Source organism: Neolamprologus brichardi, chromosome 13, assembly GCF_056152115.1.
Source record: "Neolamprologus brichardi isolate AB-2024 chromosome 13, ASM5615211v1, whole genome shotgun sequence".
Lineage (NCBI taxonomy): Eukaryota > Metazoa > Chordata > Actinopteri > Cichliformes > Cichlidae > Neolamprologus > Neolamprologus brichardi.
Window position 1 is genome coordinate 1632117 of NC_142116.1, and position 24507 is coordinate 1656623.

Genomic DNA, 24507 nt, shown 5'->3' on the forward strand with positions numbered 1-24507 from the left:
CAGGTTTTCTCTATCTTTGTATTAATATAACGTCTTACCTTACAACATACTGTGTCTTGAGACAGATGTTGTTGTGATTTAGTGCTATATAAATAAAACTGAGCTAATTTTTTCCAGTCTAGTCTTCAGATTAGTATTAGTTAACTGTAATAACTCTGAGTTTGTTTGAGTGTTTGTGTGCCTTTTTTTAATGGGGTCAACAGAGGTTTGAGGTGCAGTTACACAGATTGACCGCAGGGTGTCACTGTAAACCTCTCCAGCGAATCAAAACACAGTTGTGGTGAATGACGTCATTGTTGGGGAATTTTCAAGATGGCGCTGGACTGTGGCCGGGATGCCGCTGCTGCTGCGACTAGCTAACAGTTGGGGGATTAAATTAATCTTCTGCTCGGTGGCGACGCAAGAAAGCGGCCGTGAAGCGTTCGTTTGTCTGCATTAAACACCTGAGACGGAAATGTTGCGCCGGGTGTGTGTCAGGTAGCGTTAAACCGGCTCTGAAAATGCAGGTAGCCCCTTCCTCCAAGAACAACAAAACCTGCTGCTGCGGAGCTCGGCCCACCGGGCAGGGGGACTCGTTGCAGGAACTTACGCCCGCGGCAGAGGCTCGCTTGGCGGACTGAGAAGTCATGGAGACGGTGAGAGAGAACGGAGGGTCGTTCGGAGTCGACTTGAACGAGAACGAAGAGGGAGAAAGAGGTGGCGGAGCGGGGAAATCAGCACTCAGAGACCGCAGCATCGCGCTGCTAGCCGGAGTCAGCGCGGTGCAAGACGCTGGGAAGGCTTTCACCGGCCTCGGCAGGGATGTAAACACTGACGCCTCCTTGAAAGGGAAGATAATGCTGGAGAGGCTGTTCCCCGGCCAGGTTTCCGGGGTCTGCGGGGACCACAGTGGCCTGAACGGGTTCACTGAGGAGGAGCTGTCGGTGGTCGAGTTGGAAGTAGGAGGAGGGCTTGGCCTTGAGGGCACCACAGCTGCTTCCTGTCCAGCTGTGCTCTCAGTGGAGAAGATGCGGGGGGACAGCAAAGAAGAAGCCCGGGATTCAGACTTTGTTAGCCCGGGGGGAGAGGCCACAGGAGGCGGGTGTATCAGGACTTCTCTGCCCGGCCATGAGCTGGTATGCGCGGTAAGGGAGCACCGGCGGAACTGCGCCTGCACCGCGGGGGTAAACATGCCCAACGGGGCTGCTGACAGCTGTGAGGGGGAGGCAGGGTTATTTCCCACCCAGCAGCTTTGCGTTTGCGACTGTGAAGAAGTGAAAGTGGCCAACGGGGGTTTCCACACACATGACCTGGACCTGGACTCGGGCTGCTCGCCTGAAAACACCCCTGATTGTGAGTTTAAATCGAAGTCTAGGCATGAGAAGAGGGTAGGGTCCCCTGGATTAAGTGCCAAATCCCCCTCTCCCTGCCCTTCATCCAGTGGCAGCCTGCTCTCTGAGCGCAACACCAGGGATGAAGAGGAGGTGGAGGACGATGAGGAGGGTTTCAGCGACCCCAGCTCACCTCCCGTCAGGCCGCAGAGTCTGAGGACTAACCCCAACGTGGCCGTGTCCCTCAGCTGTGACGCCACCCCGCTGTCCCCAGAGGATGAGGAGGATGGGGGCTTTTATTTTGAAGGGTACGATGAAGACCTGAGGGGCGTTTTGGAGGCGGGTCGCCGGCAGAGCGCTCCGGACACGCTGCCGGACCTGAACCAGGACAGCTCGGACCCCAAGCAGATGCCAAAGAGGTTCGGCATCGCAGATTTCTTCACCAGGTAAAATGATCACGTGGTCTGCGGGGCAATAAAGAGTGCACGTGCTAACTCCCAAGGACCCCCTCCCTCCTCATATGGTCTTAAGGCTTTAGTCTTACTACTGTATTAAAATATAAGTAAACAACATGAAGACAACTGAACATGATAAAATACAAAGTTTTAATTGTCAGTCAATCCAGGCTCAATTATTTTAGTAAAGAAGCTCATAATTTAAAGATTAAAATAGAAAAAAATAAAGATTTAAAAGCTGATTGGACTTTAGTTAGATTAAAATACATTTTACATATAGGAAATACCTTCTTTTATTATCTGTCCTTAAGATTCATGGAAATAAACAACATAAGGTTGAAAAATATAAAACACACTTTTATTAATTTGTGCTTCCAAATGCAGATTTTAGGAAATAAAGCTCATGATGTACAGATTTAAATGCTCGGTGATGAAGATGCATCCTTGCATCCAGCAGCTGTCTCCACCTACTCTTCTCGCTCCACCTTTCCACATTAAAGGTCACTTATTGTATTAAACAGACGACCTCTCAGAGCTGCTGTCTGGGGCCTGTAACACTGTAAAATCCTGCACGTTGATCTCAGTTCTGTATGTGTGACACAGCAGGCATCAGCAAGCATCGACTCAGCGCTGCCTCTTTCCCCGGGGCTTCACCGCTCCCTTTGCTCTTTTCCCGGAGCATTAGAGGCGATTGATCACGCCGTGTAACCACCGTGCAGCTGCCCAGATGCTGTGACTGTGTGCTGATCAGAGATTACATGCTCTCAGTTCCTGAAAAGCTGATTTTTAGACGTGTCACATCGACTTTGAATAAACCCCACACGCACAGGTGGTTGAACTAAAAGGCTTTGAAACACAGTCTGGGCTCTTTAGATGGAGCTTTTTAGCCTCTGTGCTAGAATTAAGGCAACAGAGCAGCAACACAGGAACACGTTTCCCCTTTTTAACCAAAGAAGTGAGTCACGCTGAAGCAAAAGAGAAGGTGAATAAATGAAGGAGAGGCTGAATTACTAAGCTTTAGCTCTTAATGTACAAAACCTCCAAACATAAGAGCAAAGCTGGGGATATTTGGGTTACTGGATTATTTTCAGGTTGTTGATGACTTTGTGATGATTTTGTTGCCGTCCTGACGCAGGGACAGCGCTGTCTCCCTCTCACTCTTTGCCACATAAACAGGGCAGTGACTCAGTGACTTTTGAGGTTTCACTCCTACAGTGTTGGTGCTAAAAAGCAACGCTAGTTCATAACCTGTATGAATCTGTGTTATCACCACCTGTTGGTCCATTATGAGCCTGCTATTGAGTGCATCCTGAATTTGATTGCTTTGTTTCGGTCTTTTATTTATTCAAACCAAGATGGCCGTTCTTTGGTCATTTTAATTTGGTTCTTGTTGTTCCAAGAAAGAGTAGATCTTCAATGACTGCATGAGCCCCAGGCCGAGGGAAGTGGGCGCTCTCCATATTCCCAATGAAACAGAGGGAAACGCCCTCCTCCTGCTTTGTCTCGTTTTGAGATGACAGATTGATGGCGTCATTTCCCATGCACGCCACACAGACCCTCTTAGCAAATATACAAGTAACCATCTGTTGTTGGACTGGATAATGTTGCTGATGGGACTAAACACGACATTTCAAATGAGATATAAAATCAGATAATGCGGTTTTATGTTGCATGACGTAAAGAGTTGTCCGTCTTCTCTTAAAGGGAGACGGCACTGGTCCTACGATAAGTAATAAGTCAAAGTTTGAAGGTATGTGTTGATTAAATGTTAAGATTTTGAATAAAGCAACAAAGAGTTAATTTGCAGAAAGGGTGTGCTGGGAAAGGAGTCGTTCTTTTCAGCTCTACCAGACTTCTGACAAAAAATAATCATTTTATTTCACAGGAAACAAGAGTTTGTTTGTTTTAAAAACCAAAGGCGATTAGACAACAATCGCACACATTTTTGGAGGTAAAATTCCTGTTTTTGTGAATGTAGTCTGGTGGAATGTGATGGCTTCACATCCTCGTCAGAGTAAAGCACTGAAAACGCAGCATCCGCCTTTAAATATGCAGCATACCAACACTGAAATCATATTTTTGTATTTTATTTCAGTCAGCTGTTTGTAAAGTCCCACTCTATGTTCTGTATTCTGTTCTGGTCCTTATCACCTACTCCTGCTATGTGCAGCCTTTTTTATTGTAGTGCATCTCTTCCTGTTTTGTAACAGCTGAAAGTACACACTCGTGCTTTGTATTAAAAGTCAAATTTCCGGTCAAATACTTGACAGAATTCCTCAGTTGTTGGAGTCGATCTTCAGACAAGAAACAATTACATTTATCAGATTGTCTGCAGTTCAACAGGAAGCACACTGGGCCTTCTCAGAAATCAGAGGAGAGCAGGTTGGGTGAGGACCTGAAAGCAGCGGCCTCCTGCAGGCTGATAACTGAAGGGCTGTTTGTTCAGAGCTGAGAACGTCTACGTTTGTATCTTTGCCTGAAATGCGGTCCGTTTTCTGTCATTCGACTGATTAGATTTGGTCTGGAGTCAGTTTTCTTGTTTGTCTGCTGTAACCACAACACCGCAGGTGGTTAGGACATCCAGACCCCGCTAATTTGGTCCCAATGCTGAGCCCTGCTGATTTTAATCATGCTCGGTGCGGTCTGGTGCCGCGCTCATTGATTACTGCTCAGTCAGAGCCAGGAAGTGTGGATGCAGGTGTGCGCAGTATCTGTTTGAGAGTACGGAAGAGACGCTCTGTCGGTAACTGATGATTAACCCAGAGCACCCAAACAGAAAGCAAACGTGAAGTCTCAAGGTTGGAGATCGATCTGCTGGCGGATATGTGCTCATCCATAACCTCGTTAGTCAAAGGATCCTCGGCAGCGGTGGAAACCCGCCGGGCGCTCCGGGACATGGCTCGGTTTATCTAACAGCCCAGTTTTAGTTTGTTTTGCTGAACTTTGTGAGTGCCGTCGTTCTCTTTGGCTTCATTTGTCTCTCCTGTTGGAACAGCTAACCTCGCTTCAGTGTTGGTGCTTAACCCTTTAAAACCGGTAGGAGCGGGCACGCTCTGTTTTGCGTAACTATTTTTAAATCCCGGTAGCTCTGCAACCACGTGAGCTAGCGCAATATTTTTTTTTGCATATGAAACCTGAGGAGTTGTACTTACATCTTATGCCATCAGCTTGTCCTCGGTCACAGTTTCCTTCCACATATAGCTTTGCAAAAACTGCATAAAAAGCACTTGCAGCAACAAAAACATAATATTCCAGAAACACGCTTTGCCGATCCGATCAGCTGTTTGTAACACTTCCTACATTGGATTAGACGGCAGCGCGAACGATCGCATGTCCGCCATGACCTGCCCGAAACCGGAAGTGACGTCATTTTCGCGGAAATGTAGTTTTTTACGGTCCGGGCCTCAATGAGCCTATACTGGTGTTTTTAAAAGTTATCTTTGACTTTATGACTTTCTGTATCGTTTCTGGGATGCTTAGGACTCATATTGCACTGCTGGAAATAGTTTATTTTGATGCATATGCTGCTTTTTTGCAAATTTGCACTATAATATTTATTTTCGTTTTTCCTGCAGTGTATAAAAATTGGTGTATTTCAAAAATAAAACTATGAAGGCACTCAAAATAAATTTCCTGTGGTGGGAAACTATTTTGTGCAACTTTTTTGTATTTACAGTTTTGAGGGATAAGCCTCTTAAATTTCTCTAACTAGAAATATATGTTAAAAAAACAAAAACGATTTTCAATTTTTTTGTAGTTTATTGCACTTTTTTGCAATTTATGTAGTTACTATGCACTTAATTCCTACATATTATTAAAATCTAGGCTGTAATGGTTGTATTGATGTATAGCAACTTGAAATGCTCCCAAAAATGGCACTACAGCATGTAAAAATATAATATAAGCTCTGGCGGACTTGGTTCTATGGTAGGTCTTAAAGGGTTAAGGGCTATGATCTGAAATCACGACCATTGCTGCTCCACGTTGAGTTCATATTTGCTTGAAGTCGTCTGTAAATGGCAAAAACAATCATCGGCTTTTTGTTGTTGTTCATCGACCAGTGTGACTCACTGAAACCAGCCGTCCACGCTGCCCCTCACACCAGAGACCACACAGAACACATCATCTGTGCCCTCTGCTTCATATGACTTTAACACTAAGATGCACTAATTCAGTATTTATTGACGTTCTGGTGCCAAAATTACTCGGATTGTTTGTGATTTTAGGAAAAAACCACCAGGACATTTTGCATGCATGAACAGATGGGATCATTTTCCATCACTATTCCGCATTTTTCCAGGAGACAGGCTGAAACATCAGAATGATAACCGTGGAATTGAATCTCTGGGGGCACGAGGCTGCACTCAGTTCACATGATTTAATATGCTGCAGATATTTGCCTTCTACAGTTACGTATAATTGCTTTGAGCAGATAAGGCTGCAGGTGAAGTTCGCTTTCCTGTTTTTATTGTGCTGTAAAGGAGGGTTGCTTTGTTTCATCCTGAACTGACTGCATGATTTCCTCCCTCGTGACTTGAACAGTGACTCCAGCAGCAGAATAAAGATGTTATGTTACGGTGATAGTTACTAGAAGAGCTCCAACGTTCCTCTGAGCCACACAAGGAAGTGAAAAAGAGAGAAATGCAGTTTTCCTAAGGTTTGGTTGCATTCAGAAACTTGAGCGTTGGATTTTTCTCTGTTTGACTAATGAAGTAGTAAAATAGTGCCTGACTGGCAGGTGCAGGAACATTTCTGTTTGTTAAATCTGCATCTGGGTCTGGGCTGGTTTTTTGGGTTGGATGCGAGCCCTGCAGCTGGCTTGAATGTCACAGCGTCTCAGAGGAAATCCAGACAGACGGAGGAGGAAGGCCAAGGGGAAAACAGCCCAGCTGGAAAAGCTCCACTCTGGCTGTGTGGCCCACAGAGCTCAGGCAGGTCAGCCAGGGTCACATACAGGCAGCAGTGCTACTTTAAAGTGGACCTGTTCTGTTCCTTATCTCCTGTCACCCACCTCCTCTTCCACAGGTGGATGTTAAAGTTAAGCATATGTACACGTGCGTCTGGGTCAGTTTTAGTTGGTTTTTTCCCACTTAAACCTTCTGTTTGTGAGGGGCAGCCAATCAGGAGAAAGATGGCTTAAATGAAAGTTTATTTAACCCTTTAAAGCCGGTCAGAGCAGCACGCTCCGTTTTGCGTAACTATTTTTAAATCCCGGTAGCTCTGCAACCACGTGAGCTAGAGCAATAATTTTTTTTGCATATGAAACCAGAGGAGTTGTACTTACATCTTATGCCATCAGCTTGTCCTCGGTCACAGTTTCCTTCCACATATAACTTTGAAAAAACTGCATAAAAAGCACTTGCAGCAACAAAAACATAATATTCCAGAAACACGCTTTGCCGATCCGATCAGCTGTTCATAACACTTCCTATGTCCATCAGCGCGAACTATCGCATGTCCGCCATGACCTGCCCGAAACCGGAAGTGACGCCAATTTTGCGGAAATGTAGTTTTTTTACCTTCAGGGCCTCATGAGCCTATACTGGTGTTTTTAAAAGTTATGTTTGACTTTATGACTTTCTGTGTGGTTTCTGGGATGCTTAGGACTCATATTGCACTGCTGGAAATAGTTTATTTTGATGCATATGCTGCTTTTTTGCAAATTTGCATCATAATATTTATTTTCGTTTTTCCTGCAGTGTATAAAAATTGGTGTATTTCAAAAATAAAACTATGAAGACACTCAAAATAAATTTCCTGTGGTGGGAAACTATTTTGTGCAACTTTTTTGTATTTACAGTTTTGAGGGATAAGCCTCTTAAATTTCTCTAACTAGAAATATATGTTAAAAAAACAAAAACGATTTTCAATTTTTTTGTAGTTTATTGCACTTTTTTGCAATTTATGTAATTACTATGCACTTAATGCAGACATATTATTAAAATTTAGGCTATAATGGTTGTATTGATGTATAGCAACTTGAAATGCTCCCAAAAATGGCTCCACAGCATGTAAACATATAATATAAGCTCTGGCGGACTTGGTTCTATGGTAGGTCTTAAAGGGTTAAACTATGAAAGAGCCCAAGATTAAACAACAAGTGGAACTGCAGCTCTGAACATGCACAGCTTTGTGCTCACGTCCTGCTTCTAATCAGCTGTTGGAATAACAGCCTTTAATTATTTAAGGTCTTCGTTAGATGTGCTCCCCTCTGCAGTTAATTATTAATGCAGTGTGTAGTGCAGCCTCAGTGTTTCACACAGAGTTACGCTCTATTTGTGATGGCAGAACGGTGTCTTTTAAAAACAAAGTCATAAAAAGCCCCTCGTATACTTTTGCAGGAATAGATAATAGATGATAAACAGCTGCGCCTCCCGTCAGTGCTTCAGCCCCGTGACAGACTCGCAGCACATCCAGACCATCTGCTTCAGGCTGCAGCTTGCAGCAGATCAACAGAACAGAGCATAATGTTTACCCCACAATTTACTGAATTCTCTTCTACAGCTTCTGACTTCTACATCGGTCAGGACAAGCTCGGGAGAGCGCCCTGTGGAACAGGAAGTCAAGAGTCTGGGATTATTTCTGTCAAAATAAACACAAATTGATGCTTGAATGGCTCCCACTAGTAAAGTTTGTGTGAAACACTGAGGTTAGGTCTTATCACACACAAACACCCACAGAGGCTGAACGTCTCAGCAGCCACAGGTTTAAACGAGGCTTCTGATCTGAGGGACAGTTTGATGTAACAACACAAAGCTACGCGTCAGCTGTTCTTCTGAGGAAGCAGCAGTGACAGTCTAACCTGCTGCATTTCTTCTTCTGCATGATTAATGTGCGCACTCCTCGGCGGTTTGGAGAATCCTGGCAGGGCGCTGTGAATCAACATTTCACTTTCTTTGTGTTTGTGATCTTCTTTCTTCTGTAATTACACCAAACAGTCACATTATTGCTCAGATAAAGAGCCTCTGCTGTTAGTGAGAAAGCAACTTCTCCTTTTTCTATTTCTGGAGTTTCTCTCACTTGTTACAACTACAGCCGCAAGAGAGGAAGGAGATCAACACACAGTTCAGTTTTTAACCAAAGTCTGTCAGCATCTACGCGTTTGTTTGGTTTTAAAACTGACATCAGTGTGATAGTGGAGTTTTTCCATCAGTTATAAAGTCGTGTTTATCTGTCATTTTGGCATTAAAATAATAAAAACAAGGATTTTATTTCACAGAACTGCTAAAACACTGTCGCTTACACCGAGAAGAAAATAATCTAGAGTTTTAATGACACTTAAGTTCAAATGAAATGTTCAGCTTTGTCCTCTGACCCTACGTCTGCTCGGTCATGCAGACGGTTTTGCTCTTTCTCATTTCTGTCTTAAAGCTCTTTCATTTCCTAACATTCCTCATTTTCATTGATGGGTTTAATAATTTACATCAAACACTTTGATCTGGCTCGTTCAAATATGCAGTCTTGCAGTGCAAGTAACAGCTGATATTTCCAGAAACGAGCACCTCACACCAACCGAATATTCTGTGCCTGATGGAAAAACAGCACCGACATTTGTTCGTAGGGGTACATCATGTAAATCGGGAGTATATTTATTTATTCTTGGCATTAGCAGGGTGATGATTTGCATGGTTTGGATCATTAACCTGGGTGGGGGCTCACGTGGGTCAGACTTGTGATCAGCTGGGTGGATGTTTTCCGTTATTTACAGACTGAACGAGCGAACAAGAAAATATTTGTTGTTTAGAAATGATCGACCTGACTTTAATGGCCACAAGGGGGCGACGGGTCTGAGTGCAAAAAGATTGGGGAGTGCTTACAGCCATCTTTTATCTACAGTCTACAATTACCTTTTATTACCCTTTAAATGACTGAAAGTATTGAATGAGCCACAGACGCTTCAGCAATAGCATTTATCTCAGCTGAGGGAGAAAGAGCACAAAATGACTAAAAACTGGCGCCAGGTTTTCTGTAATCAAAGTAAAGTGTAGGGACACGGCGATCGTGGCTTATTCTTCTCAGCTGCTGCAGTGGTGCACAGACAGCTGAGCTGCAGAGGAAAGAGCAGATGCAGCGTGTGGGTCTTTGAAGCTGTGAACAAACTTGACCTGCAGAGCGCGAGGTGGGATAATATTTGCTCTGCCGTCTCTTCGGAGCCGGCTCCCATGCATACGTGTCTGTGTTTGTTCTCTTCCCGCCGGCTGACCAGCAGACTCTCCCAATGAAAACTGTCGATATGGCAGCTTTGCCTAAACAGTCTTTTTCCTTTGGCATCATCTTAAAAAACTGCTGTAGCTGCAACATTTACCGCATTACGTCTTTGCTGCGTGTCTTTCTTCGTTTGTTTGAGGAACTGAAATCGGCCTCTGCAGCTTTTCTGACCAGAGTTCACATTCTTCACAGATGGCTGGACTTCTAATGAAATGGGAACCTACCAGTGTGTCGAAATGTGTGAGTGATAGGGAACGCTTACAGGAATCTCTTTAAGGGGAAGACGTTTTATCAGCACACTGAAGGAGGTCAGAGGGACACTGAGCATGTAACCTGTGTGAGGATGAGCAGAGGTTTATACAGTGACTTTAGTACATTTAATGACGCCATGCAGAATCTGACCTTCATATATGAATATCTGCAGAGTTACAGGCCCTCAGATATGTAGGGGGTGGGGTTTGTTTATATTCATGACTTCATAATTACAGCACATTAAGTTTTCAGTGCTCAGTTAAAAACGAAACTGTCCCAATCTAAAGCCAAAGTCTGGCTAACGTGGAGCATCGCTATGATGGGATCTGTCAGATGCAGCGGAGCAGAAAGCAGCATCGATAGTCTGCATGTTTGATCTGGTTTCTGATTATTTCAGTGCCAGCTTTCAAGACTCATATCAACATGTGGAGCAGGTGGTGCTCAGGGCAAGTTAGAGCAAATGAAAGGTCTCCTTTTTATCTATGTTCGATACCAGGATTCCTTCTGAAGGATTTATGGAGCCTATCGCATAAAGCAGTGCACACCCTGAACAGGTCATCAGACGAGTGTGGAGCTAAAACGAATAAATAAACAATTAATAAAAAGGTAAATGTCACATTTTATATTAATGATGTTCTACTTTTGTAGAATAATATTAGTGATGATTAATTTTATTAGTTTGGTAGATGAGTGAAATGTCTAAAATGATTAAAATGAATAAATAAAACTGTAAATGAAACTGTAGAGTCAATTTTATTCATTTATTTATTTTCCCTCCTGATTAGAAGACACCATCTCTGTCGTCGAGGCAACACTTTGACCTCTTGTCACCCTTTGATGTGTAAAATGAAGCAGAAATAAGCAAAGAAACAAACAAGAAAATACACAAAAATATGAGGTCAAAACTGTAAATTAGGGAAGTGAAATAAAACGAGTTTATACACAAGTTGATAATAATAAGAACGTCTGTAACATTTTATAAGTTTATTAAAATACATCAGCTAATGCATAAAAACTCTTATACTTAATGATGAAGAGAAGTTTTATTTGTAACATTTTGCTTGTCCTCCATATGATTGTGAGAGATGACGTTTATTTCCTTCCTGTTGACTCTGATACATGTTTACTGAGCTCAGTCTGCTCTCTTTCAGGAGCCTGTTTTCTAGGAAACCCAAAGAGCCCAAAGCGACGTCTCACAGCTCAGCAGGGTGGCGACTGTTTGGCAAGACAGCAGCCAGAGAAGGCGATACGAGCAAAGACCTCGCCTCCACGCCGACCGCGGAGCAGGTTGGCTCTTTAAACACACACAATCATATCATCATCATCCTCCTCCGCCCAGGGTGTTTAATCTGCTCCCAGCCACAGTCGGTCCTTTATAAGGGCATGAAACTCCTGGGTGAATCATCTGAGCAGAAACATGAGCTGCTATGTTGGAAAATCAGATAAACAGTGGAAGGAAGAAGCCTTAGGACTCAGAACCGGAGGGCGAGGCGTTAAACGAGCTCCGCAGGCACAATAAAGGCTCTGTTTGCTTTCAGCGTTACTCGCTGTGTGTCCTCCATGTCCACTCCAGGTCTTAACAAAAACGCTGATTATTTTAAAGCACATCCAGCTGTGTCCACCTGCAAACTCAGTTGTCCTCTTTCCTTCTGTCGGCACCTTTTCTTCATCAGTTATTGAGATTTTACGTCTTTCTGAACCGTTTGCGTTGTGGGAACACGAGCACTTCATTTTCTCAGGGCAGGCTGCAGACTGTTCATGTTCAAGTCAGAGTTTGAAGCCTCGTCAGTGAACTCTGAATGTCTTAATGTAAATGTTGCCTCCAGCACAGAGAGGGGAAATAAGCTTCACACTGTGAGGTAAGAACTAATCATCTGCAAATAACCGACATCCAATTTATAAACGTAAACAGACTGCAAAGTGCTGCAACTCACCTGCGAATTAGCTGAGGTAAAGTCTAGCAGGCAGCTAGCAGCTATACCCACCTGTTAGTCAAAGAGGCCACGCCCCCTAATAATGCAAACTTTTAGCTGTAATGCAGGTTAAACAGGTGAGATATAACCGTACCCTCGGCACAGTTGTTATTAAGCAGAAGTCACCTATAGAGACCAGAACAGTTTCTTTGCAGGACTTCTGGAGCCCCTAGTGGATGTTAGAGGAACTGCACCCTGGAGCTGTCCTGGGGGTTGCTGCCTGCTTGCTGTTGGGAAATAGAGCCATGAACACTGCGTCTGCAGTCCCATCCCATGCACGTTCTGCTGTATTTATGCACTTGAGCAAAGTTAAACTTTTTTATTTTGTTTACATTGAAGAAGCTGTGATGCAGCTCTCAGCAGTCACATTCAGAGATCTTTAACTGGAACACCTGCTGGGGTTTTCCCTCCCATGCAGCTACGCTGAAGTCCAGTCGATGCTGGATGGAGTTTTTGCTCCGGCTTGTTTACCACAGGTTGCAAAGCTTTTTCATGCACGTTCTACCAAACCAAAGTGGGAAAGCACGTTCTCTGTGGGATCTGGCTTTGTGCATGAAGCCATTGTGACACTTTGGGGTGGCTGTAGCTCAGGCGGTAGAGCAGGTTGGTGGTTTGATTCCTAGTCTGCATGGCAAACATCCTTGGGCAAGATACTAACCACAAATTGCTCTCCGATGCATCCATCGGAGTGTGAATGTTAGTGAGAAAGCAAAAAATGTGCTTGTGCGAATGGGTGAATGGACAAGTTATGTAAAGCGCTTTGAGTGCTCAGAAGAGTAGAAACGTGCTATTTAAGAACCGGTCCATTTACCATTTACACTGAAACAGGAAACAGCCAAACCTGAAAGCCAGGACTGTTTCCACCGAGCTGGACAAACACACTATTGTCTGAAACATCGCTGCAGCAGGAAGATGTCCCAACATCTGTGCTATGGAGCACGCAGCAGACTGTGACAGTCGCAGTGTGAATGTCTCCCTGCTTCCTGGTACAGAGACTGCAGAGCTGCACCGGGCTGGATTTACCGGAGTCTTATTTAAGGAGCCAAACCATGTTTAAACCATCAGTTAACAGTTAGCATCATTTGGCAGCTTCAGAGCTGTCCTTCTGCACTATTGAAAGGAAACAGTTTAAGTGAAGTCAGCCTTCCTCCTCCTCCTCCTCCAGCAGCTTTGTGTCTGACGTGTCAGCTAGCCTGAGCCAGGCCACATCTGGCCAACTCTTTTCCCGATGAATCATCTGACTGCTGCTGCCATCATGTGAGCAGAGCGAGGGTAGAGGCCAGCAGCTGTTGGCAAAATACCTTTAAGGTTCCAATCAAAGGTCAGAGGTCACACAGTCATGCTCAGTGTTACTGTGGCAGCAAAGAAAATCCCGCCAAGTGTGACGTAGTTTTTTATCCGGCAAACTGATGTGAAAATGTATGTAATTAAACTCAACCAGCGGAGGAGGCTGGTGTGTGTGTGTGTCTGCATGTGTGTGTGTGTGTGTGTGATCATCATCTGCCTCCGCAGCTTCAGGCTGTGTACGTGTGGATGTTGCCCAGCACATTACATCATTTTACAGACATTGTGTTGTACATAAACACAGGCAGGCTAACAGCGTTAGCATCAAGCTGGTAAACACATGTGTGCAGATGCAGCTCCTCTCTGCTCTGCAGCATCTGGATTTTTACTGCTCGTAAAAACTCTCCTCAGACATAAATACCACAATTACGTGGAGCTTTTCTGTGCTCACACAGACACTCGACCTGCAGCAGACCCACTGTCTGATCTCCTGATCGTCAGTATCGCAGAATTAGGAAATCACCTTTGCGGAGGTTGAAAGATCTTATCTGAGTTCTTCATTTGTAGTTCTGTAGAGTCCAGCTAGCTGCTAACGCAAACGCTCTCATCCAAATACGTCACTTCTGCTTGCTAACATGGATGCTTTTAAATGTGGAGGCACAAACCAGTGGGTGATGTCACTGTGGCTGCATGCATCTTTTATTTACAGTCTGTCTAACAAACCATAATATGCACGTTGCTGTAAGGGGAAGGTGAGCAGCATGTTTCACGTCAGTGTTTCCTCAGCTCCGTGTTTTTATATCTCGGCTCTTTGGAAATCACCAGGACGGTCACATGATGCGTATCTTTTAATGACTCTCACTTCATGTTGAATGTGATGACAGAGCAGCCTCAGAGGGCGACCTCTGTCTCCCTCTGCTGGCGGCATTCACGCCTGAAACCAGCTGATAAAAGACGTGTTGTTCTGTTGACCCCACAGCTGTCCTGCTCCTGTGGATAAACGGTTTATTGTACGGGCTACACACACACACACACACACACACACACACACACAGAGTGATTCTCTGTGCTTAAGCTGATGAACGAACGCTCTGTTTATTCTGAAACTGCAAATAATCTGTTACAAACATTTTTACTAAATTCAGAAACGATGCTTTTACTCCCGTTTGTACTCGAGAGAATTGTGGAAAGAAACTGGACTTCTTTAAGTTTCTTTCACCTCTCATCCAAGAAGCTTTTTCAGTTCTAAGATCAATTAATGGGGAGTGATCTCCACCATGTGCCTCCATCTCACCCTATCCCAGCATCCTCCTCTGCTACCAACCCTCTGCATGTCCCGCTTCACCACATCCATCTTCTCTGAGCTCTTCCTCCTTTCCTCCTGCTTGGCGGCTCCATCATCCTTTGTCCTGTAAATCCACTCTCCCTCTTCTGCACATGTGCAAACCCTCTCAGCTTCTCTACCTTTGTCTCCAAAGCTCGCCTGAGCTGTCCCTCTAACGCTTGAAATGATCAGACCTTTGCAAAAGCAGTTTTTGGGTCTCAGAGAAGAATGAAACTGAGCTGAGGACTGTGGGAACTGAAAAAGTTGTGAGACGGCTCTGAATTTGTGTAACTGCCAAAAACACCCTGTTGAGTTGATGTTCAGGTGTAATTCCTCTGAGAGCGCTGCTGTACTACATGATCATCTGTTTCTTTCTTTAGTCTCCTCAGCAGGAGCCGATGAAGGACTCCAGCGTGCCCTCGTGTCCTCAGCGCCCCCTGCTTGCAGGGAGGAGGAAAAACCTGGAGTTTGAACCTCTTTCCACCACGGCTCTCATCTTGGAGGACCGCCCTTCGTAAGTTCTGTGGTGGCTTTAAAAATGCAGTTTTAAGAATGTGCGTTAGTGCCTGTGGTGGAAAAGACTGGAGCTGGTTCTAGATTACACGCTGTGGTGTTGGAGAAGGCATGAACCTGCTGATGCGTGTACTTCTGCAAACAGGTGGTTTTGTGTTATTCCCACGTTTAAGCTCAGTGGTTCCAACTGTAAGCCGAGCAGTGTAGGGTATCCGTGCTGGTGCCGACCTTTTTACCAGTACACTCTGGAGTGTTTGAAAACCAGCCTGCATTGGTGCTGGTTTGTTTCTCAGCTGCAGCTTCTGACTGGCGGTGTTGGGAAGTCAAGTTGCTGCTGGTCTTTATTCTCTGGAACAGCTGGAACTGGTCCTACATTATTATTATTGTTATTGGCTGAATGCACTTGCAGATTAAAATGTTATATTTCAATGTTTCTTAGCTGCAGAAACAGACACCCGAGTCAGTGAATGACATGTTTTATTTTTGTTGAAAGCAAAGGAAAGGGCCAAATATTTCCACCACATACATGTGTGTGTATCAGTAACACGTGTGCTTGGATATTAGTGGTGGGGAAAAATGGATACTGTGTAGCATGGTGATATTTTGTTTGCTAATAATGTATGGATACAGGGACAGCAGAAATCGATATTTTGTTACAAAAAGGTTTTTGTGCTCTGACTTCAGAGCATGTTGATCCTTTTTCTGAGCAACAATCCTGACATTCCTTCACTGTCCAAATGTGTTTACCTTGTTTTTGGCAGCAATAAACATGACAGTTTACTTATTTTAATTTAAGACATGTTTTATTTTAATTAAGTTTAAAACTTTTTTATTTAATGTAAAATTATATTTTGTTTTAATTTACTTTCAAATCCTTCAGTTGCTGAAGGGGCTGCATAGTTTTCATAAACTGCATAGTTCAGAATAGCTATAATTGTACCAGATGGTTGATTCAGTTAAGTTGGACTAGACTGTAATACAAACCGTTCAGTTTGTCAACAATAAAACTGAAATGAGAGAAAGACTGAGTGTGAGACTTTGATATTAGAGAAAATGAATATTGATAAAGTTTACCTTTATGTACAGAATCTGAATATCGCAAAATATTTTTAAAAATTGCAATAATATCGTATCGTGGGATGTATGGTGATTCCCACCTCTAGTGGATATGTATTTGCATTGGAAGACTACACGTGGTCCTCCATGACTGTTTTTCCTGCCTGTATGTGGAAGTCGGAGGTTCGACTGTGCGATGCAGTGAAAACACTGAAGCTTCTTATCAAAGGTTTAATATCAGTCTTTATTGTTCTTTGTCCCTCTGTGGTGAACAAAGATGAGCGAACAGTTTTACATCAGAGTCAAACTGGTGTAAAATGTCAGATTAATGACATTTTACACATTTTACAATTAATTTCCCTGAGTGAGGGGGGATGCGAGGCGATCCTCGCAGCAGAAACACTTCAGGTCACTGTCACAGAGAGACAGAGCCGCTGTGTGTGATCACCTGACAGGAAGTAAAACCAGAAAACAAGCTTTCCAGCTGGCTGAGAGCTCGTCTGTCTGTCCTTCAGGAACCTGCCGGCTAAATCTACGGAGGAAACTCAGAGACACAAGCTGGAGTACGAGGAGATGGTGGCAGGAGCCAAGAGGAGAGGTACACACACACACACACACACACACGTATTGATGTCACTGGCTGCTGTTCTTGGATTTGATTGGCTCGTGCTGTTGCGTCTCCATCAGAGCTGAAAGAAGCCCAGAGGAAGAAGCGTCAGATGAAGGAGAGACACCGGCAGGAGGACAGCATCTCCAACGCCATGGTCATCTGGAACACCGAGATCCTGCCTCACTGGGACTCTATGTACGTCTCCACCGCTGTGTGCGTGTGTGTGCGCGCGGGTGCTTGTGTTTATTTACATTGTGTGTGTGCAGGAAGGGAACGAGGCGGGTCAGAGAGCTGTGGTGGCAGGGCCTCCCCCCCAGCGTCAGAGGAAGAGTTTGGAGCCTCGCTATCGGCAACGAGCTGAACATCACACCAGGTACAAACACACGATCCTGCACACTCTTTTGACACTTCTGTTAAATATTAAGTACATTTTTAAATGCTGCAGTGACTGCAAACCACCACGAGTCCCACAGGAACGCTAATGTGCTCTCTTATATGGAGAGATGGAGGCGTGCAGATTGAGACATTCAGTTTAGATTCTGGTTCAAACATTTGCACAGTGGGAAGAACACAGCTGGACGTTGCACACTTTTAATTTTGATTGCATGGTAAAAATTTCTGCACACAAAACTGTGACTGAGGCTCAAAGAGATTCAAAATGATGGATTTGCATGAAAACTGAAACTCTAACCTTTAAAAGTTGCCGATTGAGTCTGCAGAGTCTAATTTTGTCTCGCTGCAGAGCTCTATGAGATCTTCCTCTCCAGAGCCAAAGAGAAGTGGAGGAGTTACAGCGAGACCAGCTCGGTGAACGACAGCGAGAGCGGTACGACGCACCTCCTCTCTTTGACCCTCACAGCTCCAGTTTCAGCGACTGAAAACTTCATTCTGGAGGTTTCAAAACGACTTCTGTGTGTTTCTCCCGTTAGATGGAGGAGCATCTCTGGCCGACAGAGAGTCCAGCCTGGATCTCATCAAACTAGACATCTCCAGAACCTTCCCCTCGCTCTTCATCTTCCAGAAGGTAAACACAGCAGGCAGAGGACCAATCAGGTTTGCAGCCCTGCAGCAGCAAATGCAGCAGTTTGATTTCTGCAACGATGAGAAAAGAATTTGGTCGGATTTTCATTTTTTTTTCACTTGTCAGTCACATCTGTGTCTCACATGAAAGTCTGCTGTGTCTTCCTCCTGCAGGGCGGTCCGTACCACGACCTCCTCCACAGCGTGCTGGGTGCCTACACGTGTTACAGGCCTGACATTGGCTATGTGAGTAAAAGCATTATGGCAGCTGTTACCGAATATTTAAAAATCTCGTTAAGACTGATCCGAAACCGAAGTGTCTGTGGACTTTCAGGTGCAGGGCATGTCCTTCATCGCTGCCGTGCTCATCCTCAACCTGGAGGAGGCCGAGGCCTTCATCACCTTTGCCAACCTGCTCAATAAACCCTGTCAGATGGCCTTCTTCAGAGTCGACCACGAACTGGTACGCAGTCTTTGTGATATTTCGTAAGAGGGAGGAGGGAAAACTCAGAAACCTCCTGAAGAACTCAGTTGGTTTGTGAGTAAAAGTGAAAGATTTTTACTTTTACACACATCACTGTGAAAAATTAAAACCTTCCTCTTTGTTCTCTCCGTTTCTGACAGATGTTGAAGTATTTTGCAGCCTTTGAGATTTTCTTCGAGGAGAATCTTCCTCGTCTCTTCAGCCACTTCCAGACCAACAGCCTGACCCCTGACCTCTATCTGATTGACTGGTGAGTTAATACAACTTTCTGTTATAAATTTACAGCAAATCTTTTAGATGTTTAACACAGATTAGATTGTCAGTAAGATTTATCGACTTAAAAATGCCTTAAAGTTCATTTGGATGTAGCTCACCTGGTTGAGCAGGTGACCCGTAACAAAGGTCACTGCAGGTCACCACAGAGTCATGCAGAAGCCGTTTGCGTTGATTTGGTTTTAGCGGTGCATGTTTCCATGCTGATCTTCATACACCTGCAGATTTCACTCATGTCTGTCTCCCTGCAGGATCTTCACTCTGTACAGTAAGTCCCTCCCTCTGGACGTGGCGTGCCGGGTGTGGGACGTCTTTTGCCGGGACGGCGAGGAGAGCTTATTCCGGACGGGTCTGGGCATCCTGCATCTGTACGAGGAAGTCCTGCTGCAGATGGACTTCATCCACATCGCGCAGTTCCTCACGCGCCTGCCGGAGGACCTACAGTCGCACACGCTCTTCAACGCCATGGCCAGCACGCACATGATCAGCAGGAACCGCCGCTGGGCTCAGGTCAGGCTCACGGTCAGAGCGCAGGGCGGCGCAGCTCGCTCGCAGATAAAAAGCTAACAGGTGTGTTTCCTTCCAGGTGTTTTCTGCCTTGATGAAGGACGGAAATAAAGAGGCGGATAAAAACACGAGTCCAGCTTTGAGAAGCTAACCCCGACGCTAACGCCAGCTGTACTCAAACTAACGTCTGGAGCTCGCGCTAGCTCCCCCTGCCGCCGCTGACGCCAGCCACAGAGGCTAGTTGTGTATCTTGAAGCTGCGTAGCCTGAAGCTAAACTCAGTCCTGGGCTCAGCTACGAAGCTTGAAGTGAAGACGAGGCAGCCGTGGAGGCGGGGGCGGAGCCGCTGACCAGTCTTGGGAAAGGAAGCGGCAGCTCCGGCGATTCCTGAAACCTCTGCTGGGACCAGAAGTGTTCGGTTCCTCCTGATCTTCAGCTGCCAGTCAGTATTTCTCACAGATTGTGTGGGAGTAACAGACGGCTGGGAAGAAAACCTAAAAGCAGTCCGACTCGGCCATCGTTTGGCTCCTCCAGGTCGGGACGCCCTGCGTAATTCTCCAAGACTCTAAATCTAACTGTAGGTGCTAATGAGTTTCTCAAGGCTTCAGAAATGACCTCTGTGGTTCACTTATTAATGTGAGTCCTTGTGCTTCGAGTTCACAAACTTTTACTTTGCTGCTTTTGTTGTAATATTAGCTTCAAGAATGACGGCAGTCTGCACTACTTTAATCTGCTAGCAAAACAAACTCACAACACGGGAGGTTTGGGTGGAAGTAAAACTAAAGCGTTGCAGTTTACTCGCTGCTTCTCTGGCACCAGTTTTGGTGGGAGCCGCCCAGTTTGGGAGATATCTGCTGCCTTCTCAGAACTAAAATCAAAAAGCATTTTTAATATAATTCTGTCGTTCTGGGAATCAAGACCACCTTCCTTAAAGGATTCATGTACCCAAACTCACCGTGAGCATGTTTCAGGATCTGTGCAGAAGGAAGCGTCGATCTGTCGCGTGTCGGTCCGTTAGCTTAGCGCCCTGCTGAACCAGAGACAGCAGTCATACCAGAACCAATCAGCAAACAACCTACAGGTGACATCACCTGGCCAACGATGTGGTTTGACGCTGCTGCCCTTCTTTATTAGAGCCTGTAGATGTTACCTAGCAACCACCACTAGAGTGCAGTGTGTGACAGGAAGCTGTAACCGAGCAGCACGGAGCAAAGAGGGACGGCATCCGTGCTGACCTTTAACATCAACGCTGAGTCTCGTCTGATTGGCTGTGCTCGACTTTTGTTACGTTCAAACTCGTCCACTGGTCCCACGCACAAGTTTTGTGGATTTTTGTGATTAAGTCATGATTTTTGGAAAAAGACTTATAGACGATAGTCCTGACCAGACGCCCAGAGCTCCTGGGACTGAGAGCTGACGCCAAATTCAAAGCGTCCACCTCACGCTCCGTGTTCCCGTCACTTGTGCACAAGATCCTGAACTCCCTCGTTTGGTGGAAGAAGCAACCGCCTGCTGTTTTCTGGCTAATTCATTCGATTCATGTTCAAGAGAAGGCAGCGATTATCTGTGAAGTTCGAGCGCTCACACCACAGTCAGGGCTGAACTGGCCCTTTAAGGACGAGCAGATGGTGAAAGTGAAGCTTTTCGAACCAGTTAATGAAAGAGTATGTGTTTGTTTTTTTAAACGTTAAGATAATGATTCCACTTAAGTGTTTAATACTTCTAAATATATTCTAAAGGTGGGAATATTAGTGCTGGTGTTTAAGCAAGAATTTAAAAGGACATTTGTGTTAGTATTTGACATAATTTGGTTAAAATATCCACAAAAACCCTTTTGGGTAGAGCGTAGATGTTTGTGCTGACAAATGGGGCCATCAGGGTTTTAAAGCCAGCGTTTCCCAGATCCGAGCACTTTATCACGCAGCATTTAAGCCCCACAGTGAGGCCTCCAGGTCTACGGCCGCGGCTTTTAGCTTTTAGTAGTTTGGGCTTGAAAAATGATGCTTTTATAGGCTTTGCATTAGATTATTTCTTGCTTGTTTATTAAAACTTAGCTAAAAAATTTGACTGAAGTTAACAGAAGAAACCGCTTCATCTCTGCAGCATGTATGCAAGCAGCGTGTTTGAACCCGGAGGCCTAAAACCGAGACCAGAGGTATTGCCGTTCACTCCCAGAAGATCCTTGAAAACATTATTTTCTTTCAAACATCCTCCAAGTCGCCATCTTCTCAAATTTGCAGTGTTTCTTTGTCATCTCTTGTTTTGGATGAATTCGATCGTACGTTCTGATTTTCTGTGGATCAACCGTTTGGTCTACAGAAATGCCAGAGGGGAGGAAAACTCTCCGACTTTTAGACTGTTTGAAGCTGCTCGCACCAACACTCCAACGGGATCATTAAAGCAATTTTTATTTATTTTTTCTTATATTACTCGTTTTCTTTCAAAAACAAAAAGTCTGTTCAAAAATCGAGTTACTGCTGCTTTAGCCTGCCTGCAGGCAACTGCAAGCCACTTTGCAACCCACCGTCACCACCTTTGCTCCACCTCCTCCATGTCGTTCCATCTGCCAGAGCAAACAAACAAACACAACAGCGTCGTTCTGAAATAACAGGAAAATGATTGTTTTTGGATATTAATTACTTTTTACACAGAAGAGTAACACTAATCTGAGGATGCAGATGTTACCAACACACTGACTGAACAAAGCTTCGCGCTCACAGCCGTCACTAAAAACACAACAGCGCTACAATAACGAGCAGATGAGCAGCGTTTCTACAAGTTTCTACTCTTTGTTGCTCGTTGAGCTCGTGGAAACACTTCTTTGATTTCCACTCACTACATCAGCCTGATGTGTTTGCACAGCCGATTAAAGGCAGCCAGAGGACACCACCTCCTGTGAGACGGGCAATGATGGAAATATGTGCCAAAAAATAAAATCAAGATATAAAATGTTTCAAAAACATACTGGACTATAGAGTGAACTCTGTTTTGTGCTGTCAGACTTTTATATAATTCATGGATGGTATCTAATGGATGTAATAATAAAGTTAAGCAATCTCAACAGATGAATTTTAATCAGTTACTGATCTATAAACTATTCTTTGTATCAGGCGGTAAACATTTGTTTCTGCTGTGACGTTCGATGTTGGGCTGCTGTTGGAGCCCCTAGTGGGCGTTAGAGGAAGTGCAGCAAGAAAATGAAGCTTTGTTTTTGTAAAGAGCTCGCTCTATAGTCCTCTGCACCGATCAGCAGTGAATGATTTAGGGCTCAAAATAAATGCAACCCCCACCTCGCCATGACCATCAAACTACCGACAAGCACTACTGAGGACGTCTCCACTCAGCCTCCAGCGAATGCACAGGCCGCCACTCTTTCCATTTAACGCTGAAAACTCACCAGAGACGACGAAGATCCCTGGATGAGGAAATGGTTCATGTCCTTTACAGCCACCAGCTGATCAGTATTTCTGAGATGGTAAAGATGGAGGTCGTTTCCAAACTACAGGGTTGTTGCTTCTTCTTCTCTGGTGACTGTCAGCGTCACACCTGTGTAACACCTGGATTCTCCACAGTTATGATCAGTGTTCATTAAAACATCTCCAAAAATTATGTTTAAAAAGTTAAAAATGCAATTAGTGTTTCCTTCAGGAAAACTACAGACCGTCCCTTTAAAACGTCTGTTACCTTCCACCGAGCCTTACAACCCAGGAAGTGTCACCGCCTTTCAAAATAAAACTCGACCAAAGTGTTAACGAAGCGCTTCATTAAACAAGGCTGGAAACAGAGTCGTGATTTATTATTTTTAAACACACGATCATCCAGCATTTAGTTTTTTTTCACAGTGAAGCTCCCAAAAGATAAAACATTCATTTCTAGTTGTTACTATTGTTATTATTCGTTCGCTCACTAATATTTTGGACCATTTTAAATCGTCAGACTTTGCAGAAGACGCAACACCAGGTTAATGCGTGTTGGAATTTGAATCTGGAACTTTATTTATAGCAGGTCTGTCCAGAATTCATCATCATTAGAATTTGATGAGTTTTCCAGCAGATTTACTGAAAATCTGTTTAAATTTCTAACGATTATTTTTTCCATTGTTCTCCGATTAGTTCTTCTCAAAAATACTTTTGATGTTTTTGTTTTATTTATTTTCTTTTTAACAAACAAAGAACACAATAAAAACTCCAGTTTTCTGATTTTTTTTTTTAAATAAAGGCACTTTTTGAAGACAAACTTGTTTTTTCTACACTTTAAACACTCAGTAACAAAGCTGCACTCAAAGCCTGTTAATTAACTTTTCTTCTACTTTTACATTAATTCCTCTCATTTGAGATTCAATGACAAGTATTTGTTTTGTTTTTGTTTGTTTTTATCATGTAAATTTACAACTTTAATGTTCAAACTACATCAGGATTCGCTCGGCCCCTCGATTCTTTTGGTTCTTTCAAAAAATTAAACCACATTTTAAACATTTTTATTTATGTCTTTTTCTGCTTTTGCAATTTTCTCCAAATTGTCCAATAATCACCTCCTCCTTTCTTTGCCATGTAAGTGTTTATTCATCATGTAACATCTCCGTATGATTATTCTGACAGCCGAGGTTTCCCCGAACACGATCTGAATCCAACCTCATTCAGGTTTTTGGGCTCGATAGAAACTTCTGGTCATTTTTAACTCAACACAAAACAAATGTGTGAAAACAAATCAGAGAAAAGTTGTATTAATGGATTTAGTTTTGATTGAAATAAAGGAAGTTATCAATTAAATATGCAAGTGAAAAGCAGTTAAATATCCAGAGCTGAATGAAAGAAAAGTGCAATAGAGACGTTGTTTGTGCAGTTTCATTACCCATAATCCTCAGCAGCTCGATTACATCACTCCAGATTACTAACAAACGTTCAGATGAGACTCGATAGCGTCCCCTCTGACTCTTCAGCTTATTCCTTCTCTTTAACTTGTTTTATACTTTCATGTAAATCCATTCAGCTCGTTTCTGTTTTACTGTCAGATTTTAATATTTTAATGTACAGTTTTCTTTCGTTCCATAATGCCTTACAGGTGCTGTAAATACACTGTAAAAAATAAATCTTTTCATATAATGGCCACTAGTTAAATGTGTAAATAAATATCTCAGCAAACTCCGGCGTCTGTTTCCTCTTTACCGTTTATTTTAAATAAATTCAAATGTTCGCTGACTTTGAGGACTTCACAGTCTTTTCTCATTGAGTCGTTACAA

At 43.9% G+C, this 24507-nt stretch overlaps 1 protein-coding gene across 1 annotated transcript; it reads left to right on the forward strand.

Moving 5' to 3' along the window:
• The first annotated feature begins 307 nt into the window (after positions 1–307).
• On the forward strand, positions 308–24429 carry LOC102789547 (TBC1 domain family member 12-like). The gene is made up of 13 exons (XM_087849955.1): positions 308–1756; positions 11377–11512; positions 15187–15320; positions 16891–16973; positions 17063–17180; positions 17252–17358; positions 17728–17811; positions 17915–18009; positions 18180–18251; positions 18340–18468; positions 18630–18739; positions 19014–19272; positions 19349–24429. Exons 1-13 carry the CDS (start codon positions 627–629, stop codon positions 19418–19420), a joined length of 2529 nt encoding a protein of 842 aa, XP_087706081.1. The 5' UTR covers positions 308–626; the 3' UTR covers positions 19421–24429.
• The last annotated feature ends 78 nt before the right edge of the window (positions 24430–24507 follow it).

Excerpts from the sequence above, each read along its gene's own strand:
- LOC102789547 (XM_087849955.1), top strand. The coding sequence starts at position 627 with ATGGAGACGGTGAGAGAGAACGGAGGGTCGTTCGGAGTCGACTTGAAC. Across the intron at positions 18,010-18,179 it reads CGCTCTTCATCTTCCAGAAG|GGCGGTCCGTACCACGACCT; the intron begins GTAAACACAGCA and ends TTCCTCCTGCAG. Across the intron at positions 18,252-18,339 it reads ACAGGCCTGACATTGGCTAT|GTGCAGGGCATGTCCTTCAT; the intron begins GTGAGTAAAAGC and ends GTGGACTTTCAG.